Source organism: Chelon labrosus (genome assembly GCF_963514085.1).
Source record: "Chelon labrosus genome assembly, chromosome: 23".
Classification (NCBI taxonomy): Eukaryota; Metazoa; Chordata; class Actinopteri; order Mugiliformes; family Mugilidae; genus Chelon; species Chelon labrosus.
The window spans coordinates 11,715,188-11,734,095 of NC_140356.1; the positions used below are offsets into that span (position 1 = coordinate 11,715,188).

At 42.0% G+C, this 18,908-nt stretch overlaps 1 protein-coding gene across 3 annotated transcripts in view; it reads left to right on the top strand.

Annotated features, from left to right (window-relative positions):
• ptpn12 (protein tyrosine phosphatase non-receptor type 12) overlaps positions 1–18,908 on the top strand; it is a 39,723-nt gene that overhangs the window by 600 nt on the left and 20,215 nt on the right. For all 3 annotated transcript variants that reach the window (XM_084573130.1, XM_084573129.1, XM_084573131.1), the window contains exons 2-9: positions 13,247–13,355; positions 14,573–14,649; positions 14,787–14,882; positions 16,026–16,064; positions 16,440–16,511; positions 16,674–16,733; positions 17,656–17,798; positions 18,742–18,808. In XM_084573130.1, the coding sequence (XP_084429256.1) occupies positions 13,247–13,355; positions 14,573–14,649; positions 14,787–14,882; positions 16,026–16,064; positions 16,440–16,511; positions 16,674–16,733; positions 17,656–17,798; positions 18,742–18,808 (663 nt within the window). The remainder of the gene's footprint in view (positions 1–13,246; positions 13,356–14,572; positions 14,650–14,786; positions 14,883–16,025; positions 16,065–16,439; positions 16,512–16,673; positions 16,734–17,655; positions 17,799–18,741; positions 18,809–18,908) is intronic.

Below are 18,908 nucleotides of genomic sequence, written 5' to 3' on the forward strand. Positions count from 1 at the left end.
ACCTAGCCTCCTTCACATTGCATCTGCCTCAGACCCCTCTCTATCTCTCTCTCTCTCCCCCCCTTTCATAATCTCCACCTTTTCCTTCATACTGACCCTCCATATCCCACCCCTCCTCCCCGTCTCCTGGTTGCCTGTATCCCCCAGGAGGAGGTGAGGCAGGGGCGGCCACACTGCCCCTCTTCCTTTTTCCTCCCATTTCCAGGCTTTACATGGCGGCCTAGCATTGTCTCCCAAACCACAGACTCCTGTTTCTTTAAAATTAAAAAAAAGGACAAAAAGCAAAACGAGGGGACGCGAACGTCACTTTGCAGCCCTGGGCTAATTTTCACATGACGTTACTGGAGCAGCTTAGCTTGTAGGTAAATGCTTAAGTGCAGTGTTATTGTGGCTATTGCTTACTCTCTGCTAACCATAGGATACAGTGCAATGATTCATTGTCCTCTCCAGTACTCTAAAAGACTTAAGCATCCTTAGGGCTGAGCTGAAATGGATTTCCACATAGTTTTTTAATTGTATTATGCGAGATAGACCTAGGAACTATTTATAGTATGACTGCATTTGCTTATTTAGGCAAAGTTATGGGCAGATATGTCCTTTGGTTTGTGGTAAATACATAGTGGCAATCCTCCCACAGGCTAACCGATGTGTTTGTACTTGATAATGTAGTCAAATCCAAGACTGGCTTACTAAAATTGCCATTATGTTAAATAAAAATATGGTATTATAACCTCTGTGAAGGTACGATTTATTGTGTGATTGTTGTGTTAGGGCGCAAACACACCAAAACCAAGTTGCACATCGCAAAGGCTGCGACTAGCACATACGTTCTGGACAAAATAGGTCTCCACACCAGCTGGGGGCGGTAGTCTGTATTTGCGTGAAGCGACGGTACTTTGGGTGCATGTACCACCCCGTCAAGCCGACCTGGCCTCTCTTGAATTTCTTGAATTGTACTGTTATTCCAGAGGTCACTGTCAAAATATCACGCGTCATCCGTTCTGTGTCATTTCTCTCTCCGCGTTGGTTTGCTTAGCCCAACAGGCTGATCCTTCTCGCTAACCAGCACCGCGACATTCTTCTGTGTCTTGTTTAGTGATGATTCAGTCATTTAGTTGAGTACACGGCGTGTTTCATACTCCAATGTTGTGCTGTCCCGCTCGCGGAGAGGATCTTTAAAGATGGTTCTTGTTGACGTCCCTTTTGATAACATATTTTTGTTTGCCCTCGGTCGTAAGTTTTCCACCCTCTCTGCATCGCTGGATGTTCCCGTGTTGCAACTGTGGACTCAAAATAGGACCTCTCCCAGGCTTGTGAAATTGCCGAAATAGCCACAAGAGGAATGGCACTTCTATAATAACATTTGTGTCATTAAGCGGCCATTTTGGTTTGATGGCTTTGATTCGGCTAAGTTTGGGATTGTTGTGGTAGCAGTAGGATACGTGCACGTTTCATTAATATTCTCTGTGTTTCCAAGAGTTTAATACAACTTCTGGTAAAGCCACTTAAGGATTCAGATAAAAAAAAAAATAAAAAATCCTAGTGTTATGATAGATAGAGAGAGGAGATTGCATGTTATAAATTTGGATTTCCCTTATGATCCGCGCAACATATTTGGTAAGTTTAGCGTTGTGTTGCAGTTTAATTGTCTGGGAAAGAAGCTTATTAGCATCAGAACAGTTAACTTTTTCTCCTTTTGCCTACAGTTGCAAACAAACACACTCTTACACACACACACACACACACCTTACTTCCCTACTTCATGCAAGCTGCTTGCTGGAGCTTGCAACATTCTTTCTTGGCCTATTTCATAACATTTCGTCCTGGCTTTAAAAGTGGAACTTTGTCAACTCTTTTGGCGCACATTGGATCCGGGCTACATCATTTTAAAGGCATTTTCTCACAGAAATTAAGACCGTAACAAATCTTTAAATAAGTACGACTCTGTTCATTCATTTCCTAACACGTGTGCACAGAATATGACTATGTAATTTTTTTATGGCCTGCTTGTTTCTCTTGACGTCAAATTCTCATGTAGGGTTAGCAGCAGGGGTAGATAGGTTCTTCATTTTGAACCACCGCACTTCACATTCATAACTTCACACACATCCACGCCTTGTTAAACTGGCCACTACAGTTCTCAGCTCTAATGCTGCACAGAGGGAGAAATAGCAGGCAAAAGCAGCGTGATCTTAAAACTTGTTTTCAAGATGGACAACAGTGTTCCTTTATCTTTTTCTTCCACAAGACAACAGCCCCCCGGCGTTTGTGGCTATACTGAAAATGGCAGTATTTTAACCAGAAATCCCCCCTTTTTTTTTCCTCCTCAAACTTGACTTGCTTTGATTATTTGTCTGTTGTCTGTTGTTTCCTTTCAAATGCACTTTATTGGCATGAAATACCATAATTCATTTTGACATTGAAACATATTTGCCTTCAGGCTGTCACACATTTCTGCAGACAGTTGCTCGACTGTCTAATGTATAAACTTCATCTTTGGAGCATGAAGTGATTTAATTTAAACTATTTCCCCTATCTGCCTAGTCACTGTCATTATTTTTGTGCATGCAGAGCTGCTGAATGCCATCTTTATGGGGTTCATGTAAAGACAGCTTTGAGTCAAGTTTTCTCACGGCCGGACAAAATCAACTTGTGAATGTTGCATTTTAACTAAATTATTCAGGAAAAGCTTGCAGACAAAACAACCTGCCCTGACTTGGTACAGGTGAGCTGTAACCCAGCATACCGAGCACGATTAAGAGTCACTTGTCGACTTGTAAGTAAGTGCTAGCTGCTGCTAGTCTGTTGTACCAGTTTCGAGGCTTGTGTGAAGCTTTGCAAGTACTGAAATCGAGCTCATGCTACCACCAGCGCGTGGTGTGTGCTCCTTTGCCCAATGAGTCACCAGAACACCCTGACATAACACCCACTTTAATTGCCTATTGTTGTTTATATATAGAATGTGTTTTATAGGCTTAATTACGGGCTCTGGTAGTCGGAGATTATATGGAGCTTTGCTCAAGACTCCTTTTCAGCAATTTGGTGACAACTTAAGATTTCTTTTTCAACCTGGCACACAAGTATGAGAAGTATCTTGTCGTATTTGATCCCATCTTTAACAATCGTGTAGCACACTTTGACTTGCAGAAGGGACATCGATATAGAGGCAAGTTACACAGGACACGGGGCCTCCCATGAAGTGTAAGGAAAAACATGATGAGCAGGCTTAAGGATGTGGGTGAAGTGGAGGCTACTGTTTTTAGCTAGTACGTGCCGCTGATTTATTCACGGGCCCCTGCTGTAAACTTTTCTTTTCACGGACGTACGCTGGCAAAATCAAAAGGCAGGCAGAATTTCAGTAGCGTTTTAGATTTAAAGTTTTAAAGATTATATCGATAAAAGGCAAAAAAAAATATCCACCGTTGTGTCCTGGAGTCTGTCCTGGTGACGCACGTTCTGGTAGATTGGTCCATCTGTGCTGGTTCCGCAAAAATCAAACAATGGCAATCTTACGCGTTTCACAAGGGTGGTTATCAACTGGCTCTGTCAGCCCACGACTTTCCAAACCAGCTATTAGTGCACTTATGTAAGAGAGTTTTTTTTTTTAGCAACAAATAGCCAGTTACAGAAGCAACAATATGGACACTTCCAGAAAGGTGCATTTAAGATAAGACCAAAAAAACATTTGGTCAAATTTGCTTGACGCAGTATAAAATAATGTAATATTATTCAGCAAAGTTAAAAGAAACTCACACAGGCACAAATACAAAAGATTTCAGGGAAGTGTGCGTTTTATTGCAACCATTATTATGTTAGTAATTTATAAAATATAAAAGTAAAATCATTGCTTTGGGAAGACTGGAGAAGAGAACCACAAGTCAACAGCTACTGGCCCGACTGGCCCTGAACATCACGTAATGCCGTCAAGCCCGTCCAACTAAAAGCAACGCCGAATAGCAACTGTAACAGTCACATCCGAAACATAATCCGTTCTGCAGGGATTTGGCCTCACAGTTTTTTTTATTGTCTACAGCGGGGACCACCTGCTTTTTCGACGCGAATTCGTATTAAAGTTCACTTAAGTGGAACTTGCCACTGCTGCCCTGAGCCAATCCTTTCGCGCCAGTTATTACATTCATGATACAGTTAGGTGTGAAATGTTTCATGAATACAGCTGTGATCGAGTCCGTCCAAAGTGCTGACTCACAAATCAAGATTCACGGTCGTAAGCGGAGAGATCTCTCTGCTCAGTGTGTTGAGGCCGTGTTTTGTGCGCTCGTTTTTTATGTGTCACTTCCTGTTGGCAAAGAGAGGGTCTCCATTCAAAGCACCTGTTCTTTGGGCAAATAGTGAAGCGCCGGTTTGGTGGTCTGTATAAGTCTGTAGATGATCTGTATTTCATTTCAACCCCCCCCATTTAAAGATTATTTATACGTTGAGGCAGCTTTCAATGCAGTGGGTGAGTTGGTTGTAGTGTAGAGTTTAGCTTTAGGCAAGGTTGATTGAACACGCAGCTGTTGATAGACATACAAGCTGAAGGGGACTGAGCTAGTGACCTATATGTTAGGGGAAACCTAGTGAGCCTCAACATCTAGCTGGAATATTTAAATCCAGCGTTTTTCTAAGCTTGTGCCCCATGGCGGTGGATATCAAAACTGAAATTGATCTTGTGCAAAGTCATATCTGACATCTTACATCTCTTTTTGTCAGTATGAAAACAAATAGGTGTGTGAGTTCAGGGCAGCGTGTGTGTGTGTGTGGAAACAATATCTGTAAATACACCCGCATAAGCACACTTGTACCTGCTTTTGAGATCACTGGGCAATATTGTAGTCTAGACAGGGTTTAGTGTGTGTGTGTGTGTGTGTGTGTTTCTGCCACACCTTTGCTAGCAGATTATTCCCAAGCTGCAGATCAAAGAAAGTGAAAAAGTGCTAACGCGCGCGCTTCTCTGAAGTGTCCTCTCTCTCCGGCGGACATAAAAACCACTCAGGAGGGAAGCAAAGAAAATAGATGTGACAATACGAAACATGCTTTTGTGGGTTTGTGTGTAGTAACTATTTATCTCACCAGGGGGCTTCCCCTTATGTTGTTTTTTTAGGTAGGTGTGTGTGTGTGGGTGCAATCTGAAGGCCTTTTAACCATCTATTACATAAAACCCATATGTGCACTTGCTCCGTGGTGCAAGGCCCCCGTTTGTGTGTAACACCCTGACAGGCCAGTTGCAGCAAGGGTGAGAGTGGCATGTAGTAATTATTCAGAAGGAGTCGCTCAGCTGTGTCATGTGAGTACTTGCAAAAATAGTAAAATTATGAACCCATGTTGTAAGGATTTTACAAATAAAAACAGACGCTCATCCTTTACGGGGGTTACGTTGGAAGTGAGCGTGTAATGCAACCTCTCTTTGGTGAAATAATGTACCACCTGTAGAATGAGCGGTATGCTGGCTTCTCGTTTTCAAACTCATCACTCAGGCATGTTCAAAATAAGCCGGAGCGACTTAGGGAAGCAGAACTGAGGCCTTTAATTTGTCTTCGTAGCATTTAAGCTTAGACGGAGGGTAATGCGTTTGCTTAGTCACATTATGGGATCCTGTACTGTGGTTTTATGGCGTGTTTTCCCGTCTTTATTCTGAGGTGTACGCATTTCCACACAAGGTTTTGGTTTCTCTCCAAAGTATTTGCAGACAACAACTTTTCAGCAACTTGTATGCGTAGTGATACATGAAAAAGCTGGTGAAATCCGCCCTTGAATGGCGGCCCTCGCGGCCATCTCGCACAACCGGCTAAAAGATGAGAAGCAAGTCTGGGCTTTTATTAGCTTGTTTTTGTGCGTGGGTGCCGAGGGGATTCACTGCAGGGGTCCGCTGCCGTTTTACGCAGAAAGTGTGGGTGTGTGGCAACCACCGTCAGCCTGCCTCATGTTACTACAACAAGAAAACGAGACTTCACAATTTCTTCTGGTGTCACAAGCCTCCTACGTTCTCACCCGCCCCCCCCCCCCCCCCCCCTTCCCACGACTTAACCCAGAAACCAGCCTTTTGCCTCTTAAGCCGGGTGTTTCTCAGAAGAGATGCAGCACAATATTTCTGCTCCAGACCTGTGTGTGCGTGTGTGTGTGTGTGGCTTTACAGGATGAAAGCTAGCTGACCTGCCAACAAGGCACAAGAACTTAATTGATCAAGATAAGGAGACCACACACGCAAATGCTCAGGAAATCATGCAGTAATACCCAGTGTGTGTAATATCTGGATTCCCCTCAGCACCTCACATATACATTATCCTACCTGCACTCACTCTTAATAACTTGAGGCAGACATGGTATCACATGTAACGTCAAAAGAACGTCAAATGAATGCAGAGAAAGACGAGGTTTTATGAAGCTGTATAAAATCACGTTGAAGTTACAGCATCAGCCTTGTGAGCACAAAGTCACTAGTTTGACCCTTAATACACAAAAAATATCTGACCAGGGACGTGATTATTGCGCACAGACTCCACACAAACACACACACACACACTAAACACACAATAACCAGATGATCAGGATTATATGCGGTTCGTCCACATCTGCTTCCTGCTGCAGGCCCAGATCCACAGTGGGAAATCACCACCATGCTAATACCAGTAAACGATAACCCTGTTTGCTTAAGAATTACAGCAGAGATTCTCATTTTATGACAAATTTAAACATGTAAAATCTCTTTAAGTTGTACTCGGGCTTCACAAACATGCCTGAACACGGTGCTTCGCAGTATTATTTCTCCGTCAAATGCAGTGAATACAGAGTTGGGGGTCACGTTGTGAAAATGACGACGTTCTGATCTTCACAGGACAAGTCACGTTTTGTGGTCAGCTGCAAAACTGAAAGTTATGGTAGTTATTTTATTGTTGTGTTACTGGGGGCACGCAATGGATGAAAGTTGTTGAAACAGCAAGTAAATGAAAGTTACAGTTTCGATAAGTGTGTGTGTGAGGTACATCTACTTGTTCCGGGCTCATGTTCATAAGTGTTTAACAAAAATACAGAGAGATTTATTACACAGCTCCAAAACAATGAACCGTTCTTTAGGTAGCCGTTCCCTAGCCGTAGCATACTTTTAATATTTTACAAATTCCAACAAAACTAGTTGAACAAAAGCAACGAGGCAACATTTTTATATCTGCACACTTCCTCCTCTTCTTTCAGCGCTCTCCAACGACGAGAAGCTACACCGATGTCCGTGCCGCCGACGGCCTTCTTTTCTAATCTGTAATCCTTCCTCTGAACACCAAGATCATTAATAAACTTTCTTGGACACATATGCTACTCCTCCACTTCTTCTCTTCCAGCTCTGGCAAACTAATCATTGCTGCAGAGATCAGCGGCTACTTAGTTTAATCGGCATTGTTGAACTCAACTGTACATGTGAAACGTCCACGGCCTTAATGTTACTGAATAATTTAAACATTTCAACAAAAATTTAACTGGTCTTCTGGACGTTGACGTCTCTCTCAGTCTGTTTTCCTTCCACTTGCTTTTTTTTTTTGTTTGTCCACTTTGTTTAGTCTATTGACGTTAACGAAGACACAAGCACGGTGACTCAGAGTAGTCGAAGGAAGCAGTGCGAGTAGATTTTCTGCGTTTGTGTACCGTTCACGCGCGTTTAACATCTGAAGGTCCCAAAGGAAGTGGGCACGCCGTAGCGGCGATGGTTATAAATGGCTGGCTGAACTTGGCGCTTTCAGTTCAGTACAGGTGCTTCCCGCGGTCAGTGTCAGTGCTTTGCCACCCACACGACGGAGACACGGGGCTCGATTTAAAGGCTCGGCTGTGAGATCGCTGCATGCCTACGTATTGAGTGACTGCTTATTAAAACTGGCTAATTAAAAAATTTTGCGTCAGAGATTCTTAGTTATAACGTCAGGTCCTGCTTGTTGCATCGTCATGCCAGGCCTGTGGCTTGCATAACAGAGTATGCATGCAGTGATTCTAGCCAGTGGTATAGAAGTGAAAATGAAAGTGACAGACAGATAGACAGGGAAGCCTGATGGCTAATAAAATCCAATCACATTCTGCTTTGTGCCACTGAATGACAGGCTGTTACATCGCCGTGAATGTTCATGCCCACTCATGCTTTTAGTGCTCCACTGACCTATATTGACCAGTACCCATAAAGTGGAAATGACTGCACAATGCAAAAGTGTCTGTGATGATTGCATGTGTGTGCGTACAGCTTGATAAGCGATGCCAGTTGTTGTCTTTCTCAAGGTCTTTAGCTAACGAGGAGGCCTGACACACGAGGCCCGGACCCCTGACTCACGCCAGGGATCAGGGTGTGGTTTGATGTTATTTCCTCGGTTGATGAGCTTTATTTATAAGCTCACAGCGGCCTTTGGACATCGTGACATGCTCTCTGAAAACTGCTACGTCCTTTCCTGCTACCAATACTCTTGTAGTAATAGTCGGACACTGTAACCTCATATTTCTGTATTTTGTACTGTTAAGAAATGATCTTAAAGCATTTATTGGAGCCCAAGTTGTTGAATCTGCCTGTTTTTTTATTGTATTTTTCTGACAATTACCTTCATGTCAACGGCTCTCTGACACGTGCATTCAGAGGTTCGTGTGGTTTAGAAGTGGAGCGTTTAACCTAGGTTATTTTCTGTGGCTACTATTTACAGATGTTCCCTAAACGCCTCATGTGCCGGTTATCAGTAGCCGCCAGCGAGACTGGCAACGTGGGCGGCGTGAGCCAAATTTCGATACACAGCAGTATTTGGTTGCACCTTAGCAATAAAAAAAAGCCAACGAGGCAAAGTACAAGATTTTACACATTACAAAAATGAAAATCTGAACCAAAACAATGACAAAGAAATATTATAAAGAAACGATTCCTGTGGTCACAGATTTATTTGACGGCCAAAAACCCCAAATATTCAGTTAATAGTGATTATAAAACAAGCTGGAATCAGAAAATATTTCACAAGTTTGTGTGAGAAATTGATAAAATTATGAACTTAACAAAATAACAAGCTTGCTGTTGCATTTCTAAGATTAAGCCCCATGTAGCAGCTGGTTAGCTTAGCATTAATAACATGGGAACGTGTCTAGTCTGGTCAAAAGGTACCAAAACCCCCTACCAGTACCTCTAAAGCTCACTATTAAACATGATATGTCTTTCATATAGAATATCCTTTAATATCTTTTCCGTTTATATCATAACATTGGGTTAATTAAGACATTTGTCTCCGTCATATCTTTCTGTGTAGCTAGATATGGCTGTGCGACCTTTTTTTTTTTCTCATCATTATTACAGACAGAGCATCATAAGAAACAGAAACAAAAGAAAACACCAATCACAATGTACTGGATTGTTGGACGGTGAAGCAGCGAAGCCATACATATACGCTTTTAGTCTCTGTGCTGTAGCAGTGCATCTTTTCCCTACATGCTTGCAGCGCGGGAGATGGATTTTTCTGAGAGCATTGTAAGGGGTGACCTATTTTAGCTTGTGTGTGTGTGTGTGTGTGTGTGTGTGTATGTGTGTGTGTGCATGGAAGGTGACCGTCACTAAAGCCTCCCTGACACCAGCGCTCAACAACCCCACTTCCTGGCCACACTCAAAAACCTATACCACGCCGCTGCTACAGGAAGAGCATTTTTTCTGCCAATCAGTGCTTCACTGCTGCGCTCAAGAAACCAAATGTGTTTCCATCTATATATATATCTATATATATATATAGATATATATATAGATATATATATATATGTACGTGTGTGTGTTTGAATTATTCAGTGTGCCAGTGAAGTACAGCTGGCTAACTCAGCCAGGATACAGAAAGTAGGTTAGATCCACTAACAACTACATCTCTACCTCTGTAGGACTCACTCTGGGTTCTCTGTTGACATTTTTTATTTTTTTTTTTAAATTGCTTTCCCAACTACTCTCTTCCCAGTAACTGCCATGGCATCCTCGAGTCATTTTAGGCCAAATCATTGTGAAGAAACGTGTCTGTGAGCACACATGACTCAGTCACACGCCCTAAAGGGGGTCTGAGAAGTCGGCACCGGGCTTTTCGGGGGCGCCGCCCTGCTCGTGTGTGTGTGTGTGTGTGTGTGTGTGTGTGTGTGTGTGTGTGTGTGTGTGTGGCAGTGGAAGTCGAGCGTTCACAGGAAACTGGCGGCACAGTCATGCTGTTAAACTTCTCAGACTGATGGGAAGTGAGAAAGTAATAGAAACAGAAGGGAGCAGAAAGGTGGGAACGGCGTGAAAGGAACACGAGAGATCTTATTCCTTAAGCTAAAGCTGTACGCAAACGTTTGACATCGTCCAAGTGAACGTAATTTTCTAGCAGATACGCTTAAATTTAAGTAATCTGCTTCATACATCTCAAAGAGTTTCCCCCTACTTAGAGATTTCTGTTGCTTTTGTTACACCTCTTTTCTTTCCTGTGTTGTTTTTTTTTTTTTACCGCTGACTTTACAACAATGAGCTTACAAGCCATAAACGTTTAAACTGCAGTTTTATGATATTGGAATAACATTAGCTCCACTGATTGTGATCATCCTTTTTATGCTTGGCTGCCAGGAAGTTTTTTTTTTAATTCCTTTTTCAGGAAGTGTTAAAAGCTATTTCCATTTTTAAAGTCTGAGACGTTGTGCTTTTGTCTCTTTTACGTAACTTTGAGTTTAATTGTATACTGTAAGTTTGCATTGCTGGATAGACAAAATAAGTAATTTAACGGCAGTGTTTTATAGAGTTATCACAGATTAATTGGTAATGAAAAAGTGCTGATCATCTAGAATTATCATGTCGTTGTGGAAATATTTGTGTATTTAAATATTCAGATGTGATGAAGTAAAAACGAGAAGAGCCTTTCATTGTGCTTTTTTTTTTTTTTTTTCCATTGTGCTTACTCAATCAGTCAAAGAGACCACTCTCATCGACTCAACTCAAGACTAGTGGCAACGGTGCAGTACACACCGGAAAAACTATTCTCGCTGACACTGCTACAAACGGCCAATTGGCATCAGGTCACAGAAGCAGATCTTGAACTGAACTTTTGATCTCCTGCGCTAGAATTACCTTTGATGAATTGCCTTTGAGCGGGGTACTGAAGTTGTTATTTTCTTTGGCATCTTCTTATTTTTTCCATTTGAACTCCTAACCTCGTGAAACGGTTAAAGTCTTTCCGTAATCACAGATTGTGTATTGTGTTAGGTTGACGCTACTGATGCCGGGCCAACACCATCAACTGATTATGTGCTGCAAAATGTCAAAATCCACCACGTCTAATGGGGAAATCGTGTAATTTCCCTCCTGTTTGCGGGTAAATGAAGTGAAAGACGCTCCAAAGGGACGCTGCTAATCACCATTACTGCGTGCCTTTTCTTCTTCATTGTGCGTTTATCTCTGTTTGTGTGTGTCTCTCTCTTCGCGGGCTGTGGCCCAGCACAGAAGCAGACCTCTGTTGCAAATGTAATTCACATGAGGCCAGAGGAGCTCTAATGCTATTACTACACACACACACACACACATGAACACACACACACAGCTGTGTCGCCGCCCACGGTGTCTCTGTGTACCTCTGCTTCTAACTCTCTTTTCTCCCTTACTTCCTCTTCCTCAGCTACTGATAGTTGTGGTTAACAAAGATGAGACGTGCAAAATGAAAGGTGATGTGTTTAGGGTACATCAGTGCCGCCACTATAAACTGTTGTGTCAGTTGCGAATTGTGAGCATGGGAGTCGGTATCTGAAGACGGACACCGTTCAGACTCTTGCAACGAAAAACTAAATGAGAAATTAATCTGTTAAACTTTTTTTTGTATGTTTTTACCAAAGCTTTTATTTTGGTAAGCAGTTTCAAGTGTTAGGGTTGTTATTTAATACTGGAGGTACGTGTCTGTGGTAGCATGGAAGTCATGTTGCACCAAAAGTGGAACAATGTACAGGAACAAGGTTTGAGAAACTCAGGAAATCGGGATGTACAGTACATGACCATGTTACAGTGACAGGAGGAAAGCCTGGAGTCAGAGCCAGAGAGAGGAGGTGGGACCATGTTTCACACAAGGCTCCAGAAGCCTGAACGCCCACGCAGACTTTCTCAGAGTCTGAGAGTCTCAGAGAGAGAGAGAGAGAGAGAGAGGATGAGTGAGAGAGAGGCAGAAGAAGTGGAGAGATGCCTAATTTCCTCTCTGTCTCAGAAAGAGCGAAGAAAGTGAACTGAATGATTCAGAAAAAAAGGGCCCTTGAGAGTGATTCCATATGAATGCTATCAGAGTCGAGCAGCAAGAGTTTTTTTTTTTTTTTTTTTATAGTACAAAAGTTTTGCCGTTCTTTTGAAGCTTCTTTAAAGTTTCACAGTGGCACTCGAGGCCACAGTGAAGATGAGTGGCAGCGTGAAACTAAGTGGAAGTCAGAAAGTCCTTCACCAGATGTGTTGGAAATTGAGCTGCAGGTTCTTTTAAGATAATAGAAAACAATATTGTTGTCTTTCCTGCAATTATATCACAGTAGAAACTAGAAACTAGCACATATAAAATGTACCTTTAAGGCTTCATCAATAAATATAACATCAGACAAATGAATGTAGTTTATGTACTTGGCTAACGATGCGTCAAAAGAGGACTTGAACAAAGCTGTAGCCGTTTCACAGTGTTGATTTTAGGTCACAGGACACACAGTTACTTTAACTGACTAAAATAGGAGCTTACATGTTATATGTGACATGTATGATTGGAAAATGGGTCTGAAACCCCCGCTGTGTTAATACAAATTCATGTTTTAACTCGGCTTTGGTGACATTCGCCCATGTGAAGGAAACTGTGTTGTCTCTGAAAGTCTTCTATTCCGGGCTGGACAGCTAGCTAAGCTTTGGCCTGCTGTGAGACGAGAGACACCGTAATTGTTCTTCCCTCCCATTAACTGAATGTATCTTCATCAGTGTCGGCTACTATTAGATTTGGCCACACTTAACTTTATGTGCTGTCACACAAAAGAGGAAGGGAAGTGTGTGTGTGTGTGTGACTGGGGTGCTGTGGTATTAATAGCACTGTTGAAGAAGGGTAATAGGTGTGTGTCAAAGGGGCTTAACTAATTCCTGTGTTCAAGCTGTTTGAATAAATATCCGCTAAACCGACCAATTAGTTCGTCAGCTCTTCCGTTCGTTCAATGTCAAAGAAATTTCTCGCTGTATCAGTTCATACCTTCAAACTAACCTCATCTTTTTCTCTCTTGTTTTTTTTTTTTGTCTTTAATATAGCGGTTACGACGGTTATCAACGAAATACCGGACGGAAAAGATCTTCCCTACCAACATTGGCGAGAAGGAAGAGAATGTCAAGAAGAACAGATATAAGGATATACTGCCATGTAAGTCCTAGTGTAACCACAAATTCATGACATTACCATTGATTTTTATTTTTTTTTTTGCTGTGAAAATGGGAGAAAAATTGGACTGTATAGAAAGATGGTCGAATCCCCCTCTTCACGACGTCCCAACAAGAGGTTTTGAAGCTCAAAGTGGTGGCGCAGGCCGTCGCCATCTTGGCAGACAAAGATGTGGAGGCCTGTGATAATATAATTTAAACGCCATGTCATATAAATTGACATGTGTGCAGTTAAGCTATTTTGTCTGTAAAGTTGATTATTTTAACATATGAAGGAGTTATATGAAGTTATTGGAGCCAGTCTGAGGGACTGTAATATTATATATTAATATATATTAATAATAATATCTAGCTCAATGTAACTCACACTATACAACAGTACTGTTATAAACAAGATATCTTCATGGGCCTTATCTCACTGCTCAATTATTGACGTGCAGCAGATGTGTAGGAGTGAAAAGGAGTGAATACTGACAACATGCTGTATGTGTGAAAAACCATCTAGCGTTTTGCCTCGCCACGTCCCCCCAGTGAAGATCTTGATGATGCCTCACTTATACTTTTCTGCTGCCGTCTTGTTTATTGTCTCTCATCTATCTCTTACTAAACGTATCCTCCCACAACAACCAAATGAGCGTCGGCTTGCTGCTCGTTTCTACACCGCGCAGCTGATTTACATTGATAAGCAGACTGCGCCGCCATTAATAGCTACAGCTTTAAATTGCCTGACGGAAGAGTCTGTGTGAAAAGCTTCAAATTTCATCTTAACACAGAGCAGATTTTCTTTCTCAGCTATTATTTAAACCATATCACCAGCCAGCTACACAAACTTACTCAAAGATGTCATGTTTATAGTAATACTGACACAGTATTTGTACGTAGACGTCATGTAACGGTTTCACTGTGCTTAATGACCTCGGGGGATGCTTACGTGACTCATCACCTATCCTACCTTTTTATACTTTTATCCTCTTGTTCTTCTCTGTCCTTCATACACCCATTCATTCATTCATTAAGGCTTGTACATGCTGTACATATGAATGAGGATATCGTTGCGCCATTAACCTCAGTACATCACGTATCTATCTAGTTTGTCCTTGTTTCCATTTCAGTAGTAATGTTGCAGATTTGTTTGTGTGCTTTTCCATATTCTCATTTTTTTTCTCTGTATTAAAATCATACATTTCTTTCTTGGCTCAGTCGACCACACGCGGGTAAAGCTGGCATTAAAAACAACCAATCAGGACACGGATTACATCAATGCCAACTTCGTCAAGGTAAAAACTTTGTTCTCCGACTGTTTGACAGCACGTGGTTGGATTACATTGTTGTGTGGAGATTTGTCATTGTGTGAGTAAAATATAATCACTGACTTCTGATCACGATTTTTCTTTCCGTCAACGCTTCTGTTCAGGGTATGGATGGCCCAGAGGCCTACATCGCAACTCAGGGCCCGCTGCCGAACACTGTCATCGACTTCTGGAGGATGAACTGGGAGTACAATGTAGCTGTGAGTATTTCTAATGAGGTGTTGGAAAAGCGTCAGAGACTAATTGATAATGGGAGATTTGGTCTTCATGGATGTGTTGGTTATTACATTGTTTCGGAGTGATAGCTTTAGAAAACTGGGTACTCGCTTTGTGCCTGAGGCTAAGAAATTGCATGTTCGCATTAGTCTTTCTCCTGCTCATCGTCCTAGACTCTTAGATTTTACACATATAAAACATCTACGTATTAAAAATTCATAATGGAAAGTAAAACAGGGCAGTGTCCGCTGTTCAGCGAGATCTCTTTGATAATGGCGGTCTGTGGAGAGCGATTTTCGTGTACCGCTGGGAAACATTAGCAGCAAGTCTCCGCTCTTTTAACGCATGCACGGTTCGGACAGACTGGGGAGCCAGTCATCGTCACGGCCCGAACCTTATTTTAAGAGGCACACGTTGAGCCTGCGGACCAGCAGTTACTTAACTGTGTAGCCACAAAAACGCGTTAAAAAAAAGGATATGCTGCAGGAAGGATGGTAAAGGTGCCAAAATCTGTTTCCTCTGTTTGCATGTTTGCTAAATTGGAACGCTGTTGTCTTATGCGGTCTGTAATTTGCGTGCTACTAGAGTCAACTTTCCTGTCGCCTTTTTACTATAATGTTTTATCCATATTATAGTTGCAGTTATCCTCCTCCCTCCTAGTTTCTCTAGTTGCTGAGGTATCCATAGATCATAAGCGAAAGGAAAACTTTCAAATAATTTTCATGAATTCTCAAGTTATTGTTATTGTAATAATTTAGATTAGTAAGATAGATAATTATTGCAGTTGTCAGGAATTAAGAGGCAGATGGGGTGCGCTTATTCTACAACCAGATGGACAAGAGGGAGGAGGCTATGATTAGGTTTAACTAGCGCCATGAAAAGCTCAACGCTGCAGCTCTGATTATTGCTCCTGTAGGATCAAGGGAAATGACCTGAGATGCTGTTAGTTGTAAAGAACAAACCGTATGACGTCTGCTCTGCTAAGTTTTTCCTCATTCTGCAGGAGGCTCCTCATTTTGGAGCTGAACTACAAATATAGAACATGTGGACAAAAGTGTATTTTAGGAAAGATTTATCTTTGAGCGTGTAAATATTGATTGTAATTCTTCCTGTTTGTGTCTCTGCAGGTTATTGTAATGGCTTGTCGAGAGTTCGAGATGGGAAGGGTAAGGCCACGTTTGTGTCGTATTATCATGTGTCTGCACACGTATTCTTTTTGTCCCGTCCGTCTTTTAGAATATATCAGAAATCGCTTGTGCTTGTGTGTTTGTGTTTGTTAAAAGGGAGCCTTAGGTCAGTGTGCATCTAACCTCACATTTTATTGCTTGAGATCGCTGACCTACCGTTCACATACCTTATATAAATGAGTTTTCCATGCGGTACGTTTGTGTTTAGGCGCACTTTCAGTTGTCTTCGTTTTTGTTCTACATACCACCAGAATTGTTTATCTCAAACCAGAGTGTATGTGTGCACAGGAAGCTGTGGTGTCTCTCTGGTATTTTGTTCTCAGCCAAATCTAACTTGTGTTCTTCTCTGGTTAGAAAAAGTGTGAGCGGTATTTCCCGATGCAAGGGGAGGAGCCCATGAGTTTCGGCCCTTTTAGAATCTCCTGTGTAAGTAGACCGCTATCTAATGTTACAGCTGTGTGTATGTAATAGGTGTTTTTGGTTTTCTTTTTTAAGAAAGAATCTTATTTCATCTCTGGGCTCTTTCATTTCCCGTATACTCTTCTAATGCCTGACGATGAGTGTTTAAATGTGCTCTTTGATTTCTAGGAATCAGAGCAGACCAGAACAGACTACCGTATCAGGACTTTGGTGGTGCAGTACGAAAACGTAAGTTCTCTCACTTCTCTCTCTTGATTAATAATAAACTGCCACCATCTTCACAGTCCACAAGTCTAAAAATACGCTGATCAGCCAAAACATTATAACCCACCGTTAAAGAGAAAACACTGATCATCTCTTTATCAAGTGAACATATTGTCCTTAAAGTTGATGAATTACAAGCAGGAAAAAAATGGGTGAGTGAGAGACAGCTGGGCCTGAGCATCTCCAAAACTGCAGCTCTAGTCGGGTGCAGTGGTCAGTAGCTATCAAAAGTAAATAAAAAAAACAGTTAACCCGTGACAGGGTCATGGACGACCAAGGGTCACTGATGCACAGACGAGCTACTGTTGCTCAAAGAGCTGAAAAAGTTAATAGAGGTTCTCAACACACAGTGCATCACAGTTTGATATATATGGAGCTGTGTATCATCAGGCTAGTCAGGGTGCCCAACACTGATCAAAATCTGCCTATAATTGACATGTGAGCTTCAGAACTGTACCACAGAGCATTAGAAAAAGGTGGCCAAGTCCAATATATCACATTTTATTAGCATCACATGGATGGCTGGGTGCGTGTTCGTCTTTTAGCTGGGGAACACATGACCCCACGATGCAAAGAAGAACCCCTTGCTGTTGTTGTGGGGATGTTCTTGGTCTGCACAATTGTTCAGGTGGTGGTACGTATCAAAGTGCCATTCACAATGTTCTCCAGGTTTCCCAGAAGAACATTGAATTACAAAGAGATCATCAATGTTATTCACTTTACCGGTTATAATGTTCTGGCTGATCAATACAATTATTACAATATTACTGACGGTCTGAAAGCGACACATCTACTTAAAATTACACACAAGTAATGTCCAAAAACAACTTTATATAATATGTCGAAAATGTTCATTCATGTTAAACAAGAATCTGTTGCCCTGCAGGAAACTCGGAGGATAACACAGTTCCATTATATGAACTGGCCGGATCACGACGTCCCCTCGTCATTCGACTCCATACTGGACATGATCGGACTAATGAGAGAATACCAGGAGAACGACGACGTCCCTATATGTGTGCACTGCAGGTAGCTATGCACGTACTGCTCTGAGACGCGCCGCCTCAAATCAATAAATACGTGTGGGATCGCGCCGTAACTAAGGCAACGTTAATGTGAGAAAATAAAGGAAATAAATAGACGGGGTGTTGTATGCCTCGTGCGCACTTCACACTGGCATTAAAGGGATAGGTGTGTGTCTTTGAAGTGGGGTTGTGTGAGGTAGTAGTCGGTATATTGAGGTTAGGGAGCTAAGCAATGAACTCTGGTCGTTGTGAACAGCAGAACTCCACTAATCTTATTGAAAATCATTTTATGCAGGATTATTTACTACTTATACAGCTACATGACGCAGGTCTGACTGTTTTTTTTGAATGTCATTGCTGACTACATGAATCCAAATTCATAGGAAACTGATGCAGCGTAGTAGCTTTAATAAAAAAAGGCTAAATCACTGGATTGCTGATCGTCCTAGTCAGTGTGCTACAGGTTTAATATTATCCAGTATATAAATGATTATAGGTTTGATCCACTTCCTGCATGCATCTATACACACACAGTAACGCACAGTAGTCTCCATGTGTGTGCAATCAGCTATAATGAGCAGCCCGAGGACATTTCCTGGTTCCTCTGTTGCACAGCGGGACTTAAAGCTGTGTCTCTGTGTCTGCAAAGATTCTTTGTGTGGGTTGCTGTGTGTGTGTTGAGAAACGGCGCTCATGCCCACAGCATGAGATCAAGTTTTATGATTTTATGCGTCAGATGTGATCAGCTTCTGTGTAGCTCTTGTCTCCTTCCTGTCTGGATGAGGCCTTGTTGCTGTAGATGCGAACGTACACGTGTTTTTATGGCCAGGCGCCTTTTATAGAAGTCCATAGTTTGTTTCCTAGTGGAGTTGTATTTGAAAGCTCAGATGTTTTTGTCTTGTACTCGTGTGCTACCCATAATCTAACCTTTAACTGTGACTTTACAGTGCAGGCTGTGGGAGGACGGGTGCTATCTGTGCTATTGACTACACGTGGAACCTGCTCAAAGCTGGGGTATGTGAACACACAAACACCTGTAGAAACATCTTCTACGCTTTAGATGTTTAAGAGTACGACGCACGGTGAATCCACCTCCTGTTTATCATTCATTTAA